Source organism: Hemibagrus wyckioides, linkage group LG23 (assembly GCF_019097595.1).
Source record: "Hemibagrus wyckioides isolate EC202008001 linkage group LG23, SWU_Hwy_1.0, whole genome shotgun sequence".
NCBI lineage: Eukaryota > Metazoa > Chordata > Actinopteri > Siluriformes > Bagridae > Hemibagrus > Hemibagrus wyckioides.
In genome coordinates this window covers 307,413-322,353 of record NC_080732.1, presented here as the reverse complement: position 1 = coordinate 322,353, position 14,941 = coordinate 307,413, and the positions used below count along the sequence as shown (strand labels likewise).

The 14,941-nt window shown below is 46.4% G+C and overlaps 1 protein-coding gene across 10 annotated transcripts in view; it reads right to left on the bottom strand.

Moving 5' to 3' along the window:
* Positions 1-14,941, bottom strand: part of tnikb (TRAF2 and NCK interacting kinase b) — a 67,968-nt gene that overhangs the window by 29,237 nt on the left and 23,790 nt on the right. For 9 of the 10 annotated variants that reach the window (XM_058376194.1, XM_058376188.1, XM_058376187.1 and 6 more), the window contains exons 3-13: positions 9,317-9,373; positions 8,906-9,031; positions 7,642-7,752; positions 7,216-7,306; positions 6,218-6,348; positions 6,044-6,098; positions 5,858-5,936; positions 4,836-5,011; positions 4,145-4,211; positions 3,763-3,961; positions 2,063-2,179 (exon numbers count right to left, since the gene is read on the bottom strand). In XM_058376194.1, the coding sequence (XP_058232177.1) occupies positions 2,063-2,179; positions 3,763-3,961; positions 4,145-4,211; positions 4,836-5,011; positions 5,858-5,936; positions 6,044-6,098; positions 6,218-6,348; positions 7,216-7,306; positions 7,642-7,752; positions 8,906-9,031; positions 9,317-9,373 (1,209 nt within the window). Of the gene's footprint in view, positions 1-2,062; positions 2,180-3,762; positions 3,962-4,144; positions 4,212-4,835; positions 5,012-5,857; positions 5,937-6,043; positions 6,099-6,217; positions 6,349-7,215; positions 7,307-7,641; positions 7,753-8,905; positions 9,032-9,316; positions 9,374-9,600; positions 10,535-14,941 lie in introns of all 10 variants that reach the window. The other variant, XM_058376191.1, reaches the window with a different exon arrangement.

The following is a 14,941-nucleotide window of genomic DNA, read 5'->3' as shown; positions in this document are numbered from 1 at the left end:
TGTGTGTAAGATGATGTATGCGCAGCACATGATGCAGCATTGCACGCGCAGCATGACACACGCGTGCGGCGCACGACACGCGCGTGCAGACATTGCAGGTGGCACACGCGCGCGCGCGTGCAGGCACACACGGCAGGTGCAGACACGCGCATATGGTGCGCGCATAGACCACACATGGCAAACGCGCGTACGCGTAGATTGCGAGCACGCGCACGCGCAGCGCATTACTGGGTGCGCAGCACACGTGCGCAGACACACGCGTGGTGCAGACACATGTGCAGCACACGTGCGACACGCGGCGCAGACACAGCGTATTGGGCAGGCTCTGATGCGTGGCAGACATGGCGCATAGCACGCGCGCGGTGGCAGACCGCAGGTGACACGCGCAGCACACACGTGCAGGCAGATGCGGTGGTGCAGATGATACGCGCGCGCACACACGGTGCAGGCAGACACATTGCACATGCAGCGCACGACACGCACGCAGACACGATGCGGCAGCATACGCGGCGCACGCAGGTGCACACGCGCGCGCGCACGACGTGCGTGCACACATCACGTGCGCGCACACACGCACGACGCACACGCGTGCGCACACACTACGACACGCGCGTGCGCACACACGCGCGACACACACGACGATGCACGACACGCGCGCACAGTGGCAAGCACACGTGGCGCGCACACATGCGTGACGCGCGCGCACACGCACACATGCGCGCACACACACGCGCGCACACGCGCGCACACGCGCGCACACGCGCGCGGCCCACATGCGCGCAGTACCGCGCGGCGCATTGACACGCGCGCATTACATCGCGCATTACCACACGGGTAGACACGTTGTGCACGACGTGCGCGCATTATTATTGCGCGTGACGCCACGCGCGCGGCGGCCCATACGTGGCAGGCACCGCGCACGACACGCGCGCGACAGGTGGTGAAAGACACGTGGCGTGCACTTGATTGCAGGTAAGATTACGCAGCGCAGCACATACAGGCAGGTGATTGACATGCGACAGGTGCGCGCGCAGACACACGCGTACGCGCGCGCACACGCGCAAGATGACATGTGCGCAGAACACGCGCGCGCGACACACGCGGTGGTGCAGGCAGGTGCGCAGACATTGACACACGTGCAGGTACATGTGTGTAAGACACGTGGCAAAGACACAGTAAAAGACATTATATAAGATATATGTGTGTGTAAGACATTATTGCACGGCAGACGACATTGTGTGCACACGGCAGGCAAGACACAAACCGTATATTACACTGCAGGTGGCAGACACGGCAGGCAAGACACACAGGTGACATTGCAGACACATCGCAGGCAGACACGCAGTGTAACACATGCAGGCGTGCACGACGACATTGTGGCAGACACGTGGCAGGCAGGCACTGGGCAGACGTGGCAATGTGGCAGACAGGCACGTGGCAGGCAGCACATCGTGCAGGCAGACACATTGCAGCACGCAGGTGGCGGCACGACAGGCAGGCAGGCATTACCGTGCAGGACACACCGCGGCAGCACACGGGCAGGCAGGACACGCGTGCACACGTGGCAGCACACGCATCGTGCAGCACACACTGACGCAGACATTGCGGCAGACACGGCACGCGGCAGGCAGACATACGGCACGCAAACAGGCACGTGCGTATACCCAGGTGCACGTGCGCACGCGGGCACGTGCGCGGGGCGCGCGTGCAGACATACGCGCACGCGCGCACACGGTGGCAGACATGACGCGCATTGCAGCAGGCGCGCGTGGCGGCATGCGCGCGTACGCAAGACACAGGCAGACATTGCAGACGACACGTGGCATGTGTGTGTATATGTGTATGTGTGTGTGTATATATGTGTGTGTGTATGTATATGTGTATATATATGTGTATATGTGTGTGTATATATGTGTATGTGTGTGTATATGTGTATATGTGTGTGTGTATATATGTGTGTGTGTATGTGTATATATATGTGTATATGTGTGTGTGTATATGTGTGTGTGTATGTGTGTATATATATGTGTATATGTGTGTGTATATATGTGTGTGTGTGTACCTGCTCCCTCTCAGCGTGTCTCCTCTCCTCCTCTCTCCGTATCTGCTCCATCTCCTCGTAGCGTCTCCTCTGCTCTCTCTCCTGCTGTTTGCGCAGCTCTCTCTCCCGACGCTGTTGCTGTGGAGATGGCGGGAAAAACCACTGGTCAGTGTGAGCTGCAGTTCCTCAGTGTGCCACTAGACGGCAGTGTGAGTGATCCGAGGTTAAAACGTATCACGGTCATCCTGCTCTCTTCTCTCAGTTGAGTGAGGAGTGTGTAAATGTCTCAGTGTGTGAGATGACCGATTCCTGGACTCAGGTTCATTAGAAATTATGCTGAAACTTTACAGAGAGGACAGAGACACCTGGCTTTCTTTAGACTAATGAGAACACCTGAAATTCTCTGAATATATTTAATTCAGGAAGGAAACTATGGAAGGGAACGGATCTTAGACCTGTGACCTTGATGTGACCTTGACTCTGGATCAGTTCCAAAATCTGCTGGTTTTAATGATCACTCCATATGTCCATCATATACACACTCACTCCTCCTTCAGATATCACACTAATGAGCAGCTTACACACTTACACACTCACGTGTGGCATCTGTGTGTGTGAGTGTTTGTGTGTGTGTGTGTGTGTGAGTGTTTGTTTGTGTGTGTGTGGCGTCTGTGTGTGAGAGTGTTTGTGTGTGTGTGTGTTTGTGTGTGGCGTCTGTGTGTGTGTGTGTGTCTGAGTGTTTGTTTGTGTGTGTGTGGCGTCTGTGTGTGAGAGTGTTTGTGTGTGTGTGTGTGTGTGTGTGTGAGTGTTTGTGTGTGTGTGGCGTCTGTGTGTGAGAGTGTTTGTGTGTGTGTGTGTGAGTGTTTGTTTGTGTGTGTGGCGTCTGTGTGTGAGAGTGTTTGTGTGTGTGTGTTTGTGTGTGGCGTCTGTGTGTGTGTGTGTGGCGTCTGTGTGTGAGAGTGTTTGTGTGTGTGTGAGTGTGTGTTTGTGTGTGGCGTCTGTGTGTGAGTGTTTGTGTGTGTGTGTGTGAGTGTTTGTGTGTGTGTGGCGTCTGTGTGTGAGAGTGTTTGTGTGTGTGTGTGTGTTTGTGTGTGTGTGAGTGTTTGTGTGTGGCGTCTGTGTGTGTGAGTGTTTGTGTGTGTTTGTGTGAGTGTATGTGTGTGTGTGGCGTCTGTGTGTGAGAGTGTTTGTGTGTGTGAGTGTTTGTTTGTGTGTGTGTGGCGTCTGTGTGTGAGAGTGTTTGTGTGTGTGTGTTTGTGTGTGGCGTCTGTGTGTGTGTGTGTGGCGTCTGTGTGTGAGAGTGTTTGTGTGTGTGTGAGTGTGTGTTTGTGTGTGGCGTCTGTGTGTGAGTGTTTGTGTGTGTGTGTGTGAGTGTTTGTGTGTGTGTGGCGTCTGTGTGTGAGAGTGTTTGTGTGTGTGTGTGTGTTTGTGTGTGTGTGAGTGTTTGTGTGTGGCGTCTGTGTGTGAGAGTGTTTGTGTGTGTGTTTGTGTGTGGCGTCTGTGTGTGTGAGTGTTTGTGTGTGTTTGTGTGAGTGTATGTGTGTGTGTGTGTGTCAGACATTATATTTTTCTGTAACAGTCGAGGTCTTACTCATTCTGTGTGTTTTATTTTTTACCCTGGAGGCAGAACAGATCCTCTACACTCTTTCTATTTCTCTCTCCTCCACCTCTTCATCTCTCTTCCTCTCTTTCTCGCCGATATTCACTCTTTTTCTTCGTACCTCCTCCAGCCTCCTCCTCTGCTCCTTCTGCTCCTCAATGCGCTTCTGTCTCTCGGCCAGCAGCTGGCGCTTGTGCTCGTCGTTCTGCTGCTGTTCCAGCTGTTGTCTCCGCAGGGCCTCAGAGCGCTCCTTATTGGCCAGCTGCAGGCGTAGGAAGTCCCGCCTCAGAGTGGACTCGCCCGGGATGTTGATGATGGAGCTGTGGACAGGAGAGTCACAACATTAACACTGCACATCTGTACAGCTGTTCTACTGACACGGACACGCTGGTGTTCAGGAAAGCTTTATACCTTTATATCTATCATTTGAAATCAAGACTCTTTCTAACAAACATTAGATAATGTGTAAATATTGGCACCTCTGAGCAGGGTTTATTCTCTACCTGGGTTCTCCGATGTCTCGCTCCTCCTCCTCCTCCTCACTGCCGCTGTACTCGTACTCTGTCTCATCTATAAAACACACACACACACACACACACACCCACACCAAATATGACCACCTTAAAATCCCAGAGTCACTCGCTAATCCTCATCTCACACACCGCCTCAGAGAAAACTAAACCTGTCCAAATAGGGCTATAGACGTGTTGATTTACTGCAGCAGCCTGGAACTGTGTTAAAGCTCCATTAGAAGGATGTGATGAGCATGAAGGCAGAACCGATCAGAACCCGGGTCCTGTGGGTCAGTGACAGCAGTGTGTGATGATCAGTGACGCTGTACAGAACTGCACACGACCGGACAAAAACTGTAAATATTATAAATAAAAATAAAATGAAAATATAATAAAAAAATACTATATTTATAAAAGAAAATATAATAAAAACACAACCATGTCTCTTTAAATATAAAAAAATGAACAGATTGAAAAAAGAAATCCATTTGTTACAAGATCTGATCGGATTCCTTTATTTCTCTGAAATCCAATCTGCTGTCTGTCTGATCCGGATCCCAGCTTTCGGACCGGTTTCCTTCTCCAGCAGTAACTTTACTCTACATTATTCAGTATTATCTGATCGACTGTAACTCTGGGGCAGTGAAGATTCCGGAGTTTTCCGTGTGTGTCTCGTCCTCACCCCGCTCTCCTCTCTTCTTCTTGGTGCGGTCGATGTGGTCTTTGAGCTGGATTCGGACCTGGCGCTCATTAGGCAGGTCTCGGATGAAGGGATGTTTCAGCAGCTGCTCGGTGCTGGGCCTCTGCGTGTGGTTCTTCACCAGGCAGCTGTCAATAAACGACTGGAACTTCTTGGTCCTGCAGAGAGACAAGAGGAAAAAAGCATTCATGTTCCCTCCGTCTATAAACCTCCTGAAGTGTTTCACGAGCACTTTGATTTATTTGATTTTATTTTATCACCACACGGCCAGATAAATCGAGGACGACAAACGAACGCAGTGCATCAAAAAATTCTTCAGGAGAAACGTCCCGCATCTCTTATATTCTCAGGAGTTAAAGACGCTAAGAGGCGTGATGAAGGACCAGCGTGATGTTCTGCACACATGACCAGTGAAGGACAGCAGGAGAGCGAGTCTTTATAGGATTTCTACACAGGGCGTCGGCCATTACAGAGCTTTACCGTTAACGTTATCCTGTCAATCATCTGACTTCTAAACACATCAGACTCACTCTGCACTGCGGTCATGGACTCACTGACCACGGAGATGAGTGTACAGCAGATGACCGCTGAGGGTGATGGAGACTGAATTCATCCAGACTTCTCTTTATTTCTGAACTCTAAAGCAACATGTTCCCATATCTCTGTTCCCTTCATTAGGCCTAAAGCTCATCCTCTTCACTCTAACCTTCTCTCTACTTTGATCACTTTTTATCTTCATCTCTTTGTTTTTAATTCGTTTCTGTTTATTTACGTTCTATTACGTTCTGTTTCCGCACTAGGCAGGTGGAAAAGTGTCTTTTTCTCACCACAGAGATCACTCTAGGAAGCTAACGCAAGCTTACAGCTCATATCATTAATCATCACACGATCAATCAGGCCACACCCTGTGTGTGTGTGTGTGTGTGTGCAACAGATCTATTAGAACCAAAAGCAGCTGTTTAGGATGAAGGACAGTTTGATATCATGAGCGATTCAACCCTCACCACTTCTTTGACTTTAGTCGAGGAGCTGGATTTCTGGGAATGAGGAAGAGCGCTCTCATCGGGTGCATGTCACACAGAGCTACAGAGAGAGAGAGAGAGAGAGAGAGAGAGAGAGAGAGAGAGATCAGTAATCAGTACCTGCTTGAGTAATGGTGTATCAGGTACAGTGAGATGTTGTGGACTTACGTGGAGCACCTTCTGCCATCTCAATAGCAGTAATTCCTAAAGACCACAAATCACTCTGAAACATAGAGAGGGAATTTTATTACACACACACACACACACACACACACACACACACACACACACGTGTACACAGTCCAGTGTTGTAGTGTGTGATGTAATTAAATGTTAAAATACTTTGAAGTCGTATGTGGCATCGGGATTCTCGTCACAGGCGATGACCTCCGGAGCCATCCAGTACGGCGTGCCGATAAACGTGTTCCTCCTGCCCACAGTGCGGTCCAACTGTGCACTCACACCAAAGTCCACTGGTGAGTGATCACACACACACACACACACACAGTCAGACCCCAGTGCTTGGCTGTAATGTATCAGAGTACAGTAACAAGGTGAGTCTCTGATGGAGCACAGAAGACCATCTGCCTCAGCATCTCTCTCCTGGTCACTGCAGGCACCGTCACCATGACAACCCAGCAGGAAAGAAAACTAAGTTTCAGCAGGTCCAAATTCTCACACTGAGGAACATACAAATCTGTTTCTTTTAATGTTCTCAAACTATATTATTATTATGATTATTACTATAAAGATAAACAGATCACTAGTATGTGCACCCTGACCATCACACACACACACACACGTTCCTAAAGGAACATCTCATCCCAGATTTATTCTCCTCTCGTCCCTGTTCTAATCAGCTCCACTCTTCTGGAAGGTTCTCCTCTAGATGTTGGAGTGTGTGTGTGGGGATTAGTGACCATTCAGCTACAGGAGCATTAGTGAGATCAGACACTGGTGCTGGTCAGGAGGTCTGGTGTGCACATACTTTTGCTGATAAACATAAGCTTTTTATTTTCTGATTCTTAGAGGAATCTCTCGTAGAGGAACCAGGTGAAAGGTTAGAACTGTAAACACTGTGACTTTCATGGGTTTAATAAAAATATCACTATTCACATTTACAGCAATGTTCATGTTCCTTAAAATAAAGTTTCAAGTAAAGTAATGTGATGTAAATGTGGTGTTTAGAGAAGAAAGGTGACCATCAGTGACCGAGCGACACGCAGGAGACCTTCAACAGGAACCATCACTCACACAGACATTAGACCATAACACCAGGCTGTAGAGAGATTTTACTCAATACCTTCACAGACTAAGATTTTCTTGGCTCCTGAACTCACCCAGTTTGACCTCGGCATTCTCGGTCAGCAGGACGTTCTGGCCTTTAATGTCACGGTGGATGACCTTGTGCTGGTGAAGATGAGTCAGACCCTACAGCATGGAGACAGAAAATCTGATCACATCCTTCAGGTAAACTACAGCCACCTCTAATCTCCTCTTTAACGCTCAGGGGTCAGTGTTTAGACCAGACTCTTCTCACTCTGACCTGGGAAACTGGGGAGATGTGAGGAGACTGAAATCCTGCCCCTGATCTGACCGGTGTCAATGGTTCCTGATTTGCATATTCATGTTTATTCAGCAGCTCTAGTGTTTTTAATGAGAATAAAGGTCTAGAGATGATCCTCAGTGTTGATCTAAATCTCTCATGTGGTAAAGAGTTTATAAGGAGACAGTGAGGAAAGCTGGACTCGGACTCGGTCACTCACTCTGAGGATTTCTCTGCAGATGTACGCCGTCCACTCCTCCTTCAGAGAGTTCCCTTTAGTGTTCTTTATCAGGTCTGTGACTGAGCCGGCGCCGCAGAACTCCATCACCAACTACACACACACACACACACACACAAGCTTATAATATACTGTGTGTATATAAATAAAAGCTGTTTTTGTTTTGTATGAAGCAGGAAAACTAATAAATAAATAAATAAATAAATAAATAAATAAATAAATAAGCTCTTGTGTTGAAAACATGATTATTTTGCTGAATGAAATATTAATGACTTCTAAAGAAGAGACCCTCTGTTCTACACACACCAAATACACACAACTACACAAGCAGTGTACACAGACACAGTGTGTACAAACAACACAACAATAACACACAACAATAACATCACAACAAACACAACAATAACACACAACACAACAATAACACACAACACAACAATAACACATCACAACAAACACAACAATAACACACAACACAACAATAACACAACAAAACAAACAGTAAGTCCCATGTGACTGTTTTGTGACTGATGAAACACACAGGGGTTTTGGTCAGTAACTGATGGTCAGACATCCGGTCAGCAGGGGGCGCAGTGCAGCGAGCGTGTGGACAAACACAACACTGAAGAAATGGAAGAATGATGTAGTTTTTTTTCTTCCAGGATAAAGAAAATGATCTGGAGATTTATTGCTGATCTGATTTTATTCCAAATAAAATAAAATAAAATAAAATAAATTTGGCAAGAATATTTTTAAATGTAAGAAACATTTCACTAAATTTTCTAATCTTACATTAATATTAAATAATTAAACTTTATTTAAAAGAGTTTCAATAAATGTACAAAATCATGACTATAGTCAGAATGAAGAAATTATTCGGCTCACAAGTTTGAAGAGGAAGCTGTTTAGAAATGAAACTTGTGTATGTGCGTGTTTGTGTGTGTGTGTGTGTGTGTGTGTGTGTCAGCATGCAGACTGTACAGCAGCTCAGAATCTGACCACACTGCTGACACGAGCCACAAATGCTGAGCTGCAGTCCTCAGAGAGAAGTCATTTGCGTGTGTGTGTGTGTGTGTGTGTGTCCAACCACAGACAGTGATGCTGTGTGTAAGCATCAGTCCCATGACACACTGCAGCATGTCACTCATCTACAGTACAATGTGCTGAGACATTCAACATACAGGAAGAGGGTCCAACACACACACACACACACACACAGTGATGGGTGTCACTTCTCTGCACTGACCCACAGCTGGTCATCGACACCCGGTGGGTTCTTCTTGACGAAGGCTCCGTAGTATGTGGCGATGTTGCGATGGTGTGAGTATTTCTTCAGCATGTTGATCTCGGCTTTGATTTCCTCCTCCTCATCCTGTCAGAGGAAACACACGCACACACACACACACACACACACTGCTGCTTTGACACTGTGACTCTAAGATCTCATCAGATTCTGTATTTTTGAGGAATGTCTCGTGGCTCAGTTTCACCCAAATTTTGTACAGTTTTTCTTCCTGCAAAAGTGTTTTCTGTTTTAAATCATAAATACTGCATTTGTGTGTATGTTTACTCTAGAATGTAGAAAAGCATGGAGAGAGAGAGAGAGAGAGAGAGAGAGAGAGAGAGAAAGTAGTGGTGGAGAAATATTTCAGCTTACCCCCGTGACGTCCATGACCTTGATTGCAGCAAGCTGGCCTGTCTTGACATGGCGGCCCTGGATAGAGAGAGAGAGAGAGATAGAGAGAGACAGACAAGAGAGAGAAAGAGAGACAGAGAGAGAGAGAGAGAGAGAGACATGGAGAGCGTCATCAGAAATAACATAACACTAAAATCCTAAAATAGATGAAAGCAGTTTGTTTATGCTTCAGTGTAAAAAAGAGGCTGGAACACATGAACGTCTCTGGAGAACATTACTGTTATATAAGAGCAAGAAATAAAAACCAATAACATCCCAGAATAACTGGACCAGGTCCAGATCATGAGGTGTGTGCTGTTAGAGTCTGGTCTCTGCCATGAGGGACGCTAAGAACGCTGAAGCTGCCGGACCGTGGACAGGATGCGGTGGTGCGAGCTCTACTCCAGGTTTCTGTCACAGAGCAGTGGGTCAGAACCAAAGCCAACCTCACTCAGAGGAGGAGCGAGCCGCCCAGATACATCACCTGAGCTGAGACAAGTGCTGAGGGGAGGAGGGAAGGGAAATGAGGCCAGAGAAAAGGAGAAGTCTTGGTGTTCAGTGAATTCATCTTTATTAGCCGGCTGTGGACGTCCCTGTGGACAGAGTGAATCACCTGGCAGCTTCCTGTCTGCTCCTCTCAATGAATTATACACTACAGCGTCCTCGCTCTCACACCAAGACGTTACACAGAGACGCCTCAGTCCCATCAGCCCTCGTTAACCACCACTCCACTGCTGGAAAGAATTAACATGCTTTAATTCAGCGCACTGCAGCGCTGTGTCTCAGTTTCATCACCACTGTGTCTCAGTTCCGTCTCTGCTGTGTCTCAGTTCCGTCTCCTTCTCCACTGCGTCTCTGTTCCATCTCTATATCCGCTGTGTCTCAGTTCCGTCTCCGCTGTGTCTCAGTTCCGTCTCCGCTGTGTCTCAGTTCCGTCTCCTTCTACACTGCGTCTCTGTTCCATCTCCGTCTCCGCTGTGTCTCAGTTCCGTCTCCGCTGTGTCTCAGTTCCGTCTCCTTCTCCCCTGCGTATCTGTTCCATCTCCATCTCCGCTGTGTCTCAGTTCCGTCTCCTTCTCCACTGCGTCTCTGTTCCATCTCCATCTCCGCTGTATGTCAGTTCCATCACCACTGTGTCTCTTTTCTGTCTCCGCTGTGTCTTGTCCGGACCGACACTCTGTTATCTGTCACTGATTTATACTGTAAGTGATGACATCACACACACAATATACTAACAGAAGAGACGAGGATTTTTTTGTGTGTGTGTGTGTGTGTGTTTGTGACGAGTTCAGACTCTGTGTAATTACACATCAACTGTTACACTGATTAAAGCTTAAAAAATAAAATATATCATAAAGACCAGAGTGGCTCATCATCTTATCAGTTTCTCCTCATCATCATTATAAATAAATAAATGTTTTGCTTTTGTCTTCAAATGTCAGAAACCATAAGTTTAACACCCGCCTTTAATCCTGACTTACAGACTGCAGGAAACCACACTGACATGTCAAAGCTCATTTGCATAAACCCCTCCCACTCTTTTACACCTTCAGAAATATACAAACACCACAGATTACAGATTCATCATCTCAAACTTGCTCATGTGGATGATTTTACACACAAGAGCGGCGCTGACGTGACAGAACGCTCCACGTTTACACGTCATCAGAAATCCACAGATGTACAGCAGACATCGGAACAGATCCACAATCCAAACCGCGCTACGCATCCGTTAATGCCGTTTAACGTCCAGCTGTCAGAGCGGATCACTGAGAGAACATCTGAGAAGGTTTCTCCTCTGCATGATCAGTAGCCCACGAGCTGAAGAGTCCAAAAGAGTGAAGAAGATCAAAGACCAGAAACTTCAGATCAGACTTTATTCACCACACACACACCACACACACACACGTGCACAAACACGTGCACACACACGTGCACGTACACACACACACACGTGCACAAACACGTGCACATACACACACGTGCACGTACAAACACACACACACGTGTACGTACACACACGCACATACACACACACGTGCACGTACAAACACACACACACACACGCACATACTCACACACACACACATGCACAAACACACACACACGCACATACTCACACACACACACATGCACAAACACACACACACGCACATACTCACACACACACACACATGCACAAACACACACACTGAGAACATCTCCATTTTTACTATTATCTGAAAATCCACTGAATTTTAAACTGATCACAACAGAAAGGAGAATTTTCAGTCTAGAGTTTATAAATAATTTAGCAGTTTCAGTTGCCTAGGAGACAGCACTGCCAATCATTATGACAACAGACACGCCTACTCTGATTTCTGGTTTCTGTAGCTGTACAATTAATTAGTCTGCAACAATTAAATGTAATTATAAATAATTAAAAACTCATTTGGAACTCGTTTAAATGGTGCTTTAGAGACCGCTTCCTGCTGAACAGAGGACCTGTGATGGAGAGACGTTACACTGCAGCTCTCCTCAGACACTCTAACATTAGGTATAAGAAAATAAACTGAGCAGAACAATTTTATCAGAAAACCCGGGTTCCTGACGTTCAGCAGAAGCTCAGATGTGAGAGATGTATATATGTAGGTTTTTGCTCTGATCCTCACCACGTCTGTTCCTGGCCGCATCTTCTCAACCTGAGCCACACGAACGTCTACGTTTAAAACAATCATGTAGAACTAAATACGTTTGTGCAGTCAACAATTCCCACAAAGACACCTGAAACATGATTTGTGTCAAACAGGAAGTTCTTCCATTCCTCTGCCACTCAGTCAGAATAAATACCCACATCACCTTCCTCGCTGTATCCTAGCAACAGGCTCGGCGGGCGGAGGAGGCTGAGGATTTTCACACTCTTACCAGACGAGCTCGTCTGTCTGCAGAGACACGCGACCCACAATGACCCTCTCATATCTGTCTTTACTCTACCGAACGAGGTGAGAGGTTTAGTGTCTCTCGGCGTCCCGTCTGTACGCCGCTGACTCCGACAATCCGACAGAAAATGGGACGAAATGACAGGAGAATGTTTCAGAGCTCCGGGGTTTCTGACCTACACCAGTGAGAATCTTACTCCATCAAACCTGAGCTTCATGCTGAAGAGTCTGATCCAGAGATTCAACTCATCACCACCATCGCTAATATTAATATAATCTGTTACCTGCTCATTACATTCAGACATACAGCTTTATATTAATGCTAAAACTCTGAGAGGTTACGGTTTCTATAGTAACAGCTCATTGACAGAGACATGTAGAGTTCACGCTCCACTGATAATAAACAGATCGAACCCGTGTGTAAGCGTTGATCTGGTGATGTTTTCTAAATGGAGATTGTTTATTTAACATTTTTGAGGACTTTTCCCGAGCCAGCGCCGTGGAACAGTCAGAGCCGTCTTCAGGGCAGAGGAGTTCGTGCTTCTTTGCGAAAAGCCTTCTATCCTCTGAGCTCTGGCACTCTGGAGACCACAGGAAAACACCTCTTTAAAAGCATTCACGTAAAGAGAAGTGACTGCAGTGAGACGATCTCCTTTTTATCCACGTCGTCTCGTTCCCACCGCTGAAGCTGAACTGCAGCGTACAGGAGCTCAGGTTCACCGCCTCAATGCACAAGCACATGCTGACCCAGAATCCATCTCTCCCTCACACAGGACACCTTTTTAATGGCTCTGCTCAGCTTCCCAAGATGGCGCAGCGTCAGTAAAAGAGCCACGAGGGATCTCTGCAAGGACACGGCGAGCAAATCACAGCCTGCTCATTCAGATCCACTCACTGAACCGAAACGCAATGCTGCTGAGATCCGGCACTGAACCACGTCCTGCTCTCACGTCTCCACCGTCACTACAGATGTTTTACACGTACAGTGTGAAGAGAAGACTGAGCCTCTGCACAGCGCATGCTTTCTCCAGTGTGGTTTAAATATACAGCGTGTTCACATTTAAAGTAAAATGATGAAATTAAAGCTATGAGAGATCTGAGAGCCCCAGAGACTAGCAGTGGTACAGTTTAGTAGCTTAAAGGTTGGTTCAGACCCAGAAACCTGACTCTTCTTCTGTCGCTGATGACATTCTGTTAATGTGTAAATAAATCGTAGCTGTTGCTTGGTCAAGGCTGGTGATGGGGCAGAACAGAGAGATCGACTGTGTTTAGAGATAAAATGGCGTTAAAAAAAAAAAAAATCTAAATGCATCATTTTCATGTTGAAAACAGAATCTATGAGTCACGTGACCTCGAGGATTCCAACATGGCAGAACTCACGCACTGCTGTTATCTGTGTTTTAATTTTCTGTAGGACTGAAATGATGCTGCAGATGAGAATTTATGTTTTATGTCCTCAAATCAGATAAAAATGTGAGATGGTGAGGATCAGATGTTGTTTCACTGTGGATCAGAAACTTCTGGGAAATGCAGTGAAACACACTGTGGAATAATGTCAGGTTTATCGTGTAACTCGCCCTCAATCAGCCACATTTTAACTAAATTTAATTCAGTTACATTCTATATTCAATTCTACCTTGCTCTTTCTCTTATCTAGAGTTAACCTGTGGATCGAAAGGCGTCCTCACTCTGAATTCTCTAAGAATCCTTATGTTTTTAGCGAGCCAGCCAGGAGTATCTAATTATTTGAGACTGTGAACCAGATCACCAAAAAACACTCTACTGCCGTCTCATTACGGTTAAATCACGGTGTCTAATCTGGATCAGTGCCGTGATGGTGATTTGAGCACATAGCGCTAGCAGAACATCTCCTGATGTTAGACGAATATTTACCTTCCACACTCTTGTTAGTGGAGTGGAACGATGCACTGAAATAACTCTGCTAAAATAAGCTTCATGTAGTTAATTAGATAATCAGTCCAAATTAGATCAGGTTTCATTCTCAACCTTTCGAATGAGCAAAAATCTAAAACTAAATCTCATTTACGCTTTAACTGCTCCGTTCGTCACGGGAGGGGATTCAGTGGACTTCTTTCTGCGAGGAAAAGTCGAATAAAGAAAAGCAACATTCTACTTTCTTTTATTATCAGTATTGTTATGATAGAAATGGGTTTTTTTTTCAGATAGACTTCTATCCAGAGAGGAGGTGTTCGCTCACAATCGACAAATCCTCCTCTAAAGAAAGTGTCTGACGTCAGAAACAAATCTGATCTGACTGATGTGATCACGGCTTCATGCTTCTCTACACGGAATCTTTGGAGATCTGAGCAAACGTCCAGCAGAGCAGTTTTTCCTCCTCACTCAGGAATTATCGGAAAAAAGAGGAGAGGAATCTTACACAGAAAGTAAAAATACACGGCTTCTGCTGGACCTCTGGTAAAGCAGGACCTTCACACCTACAGCATTAACATGTCCAACAAGTCTGACACTTGTTTGATTCGTTTGGCTCGGTTTGTTTTCAGTATACTTTACGTAATTAAACAAACAAAACTGCAACAAAATGTTTCCTGAAAACGTCCTCCTAAATCTCTCATTCCTAAACATCTTCTGAAATGTGTAAAAGTCACAGAAACATCATGCGAGCATGCAGGCAGCTCTAAATCACGCTGCGGAGATGATATCAATAAAC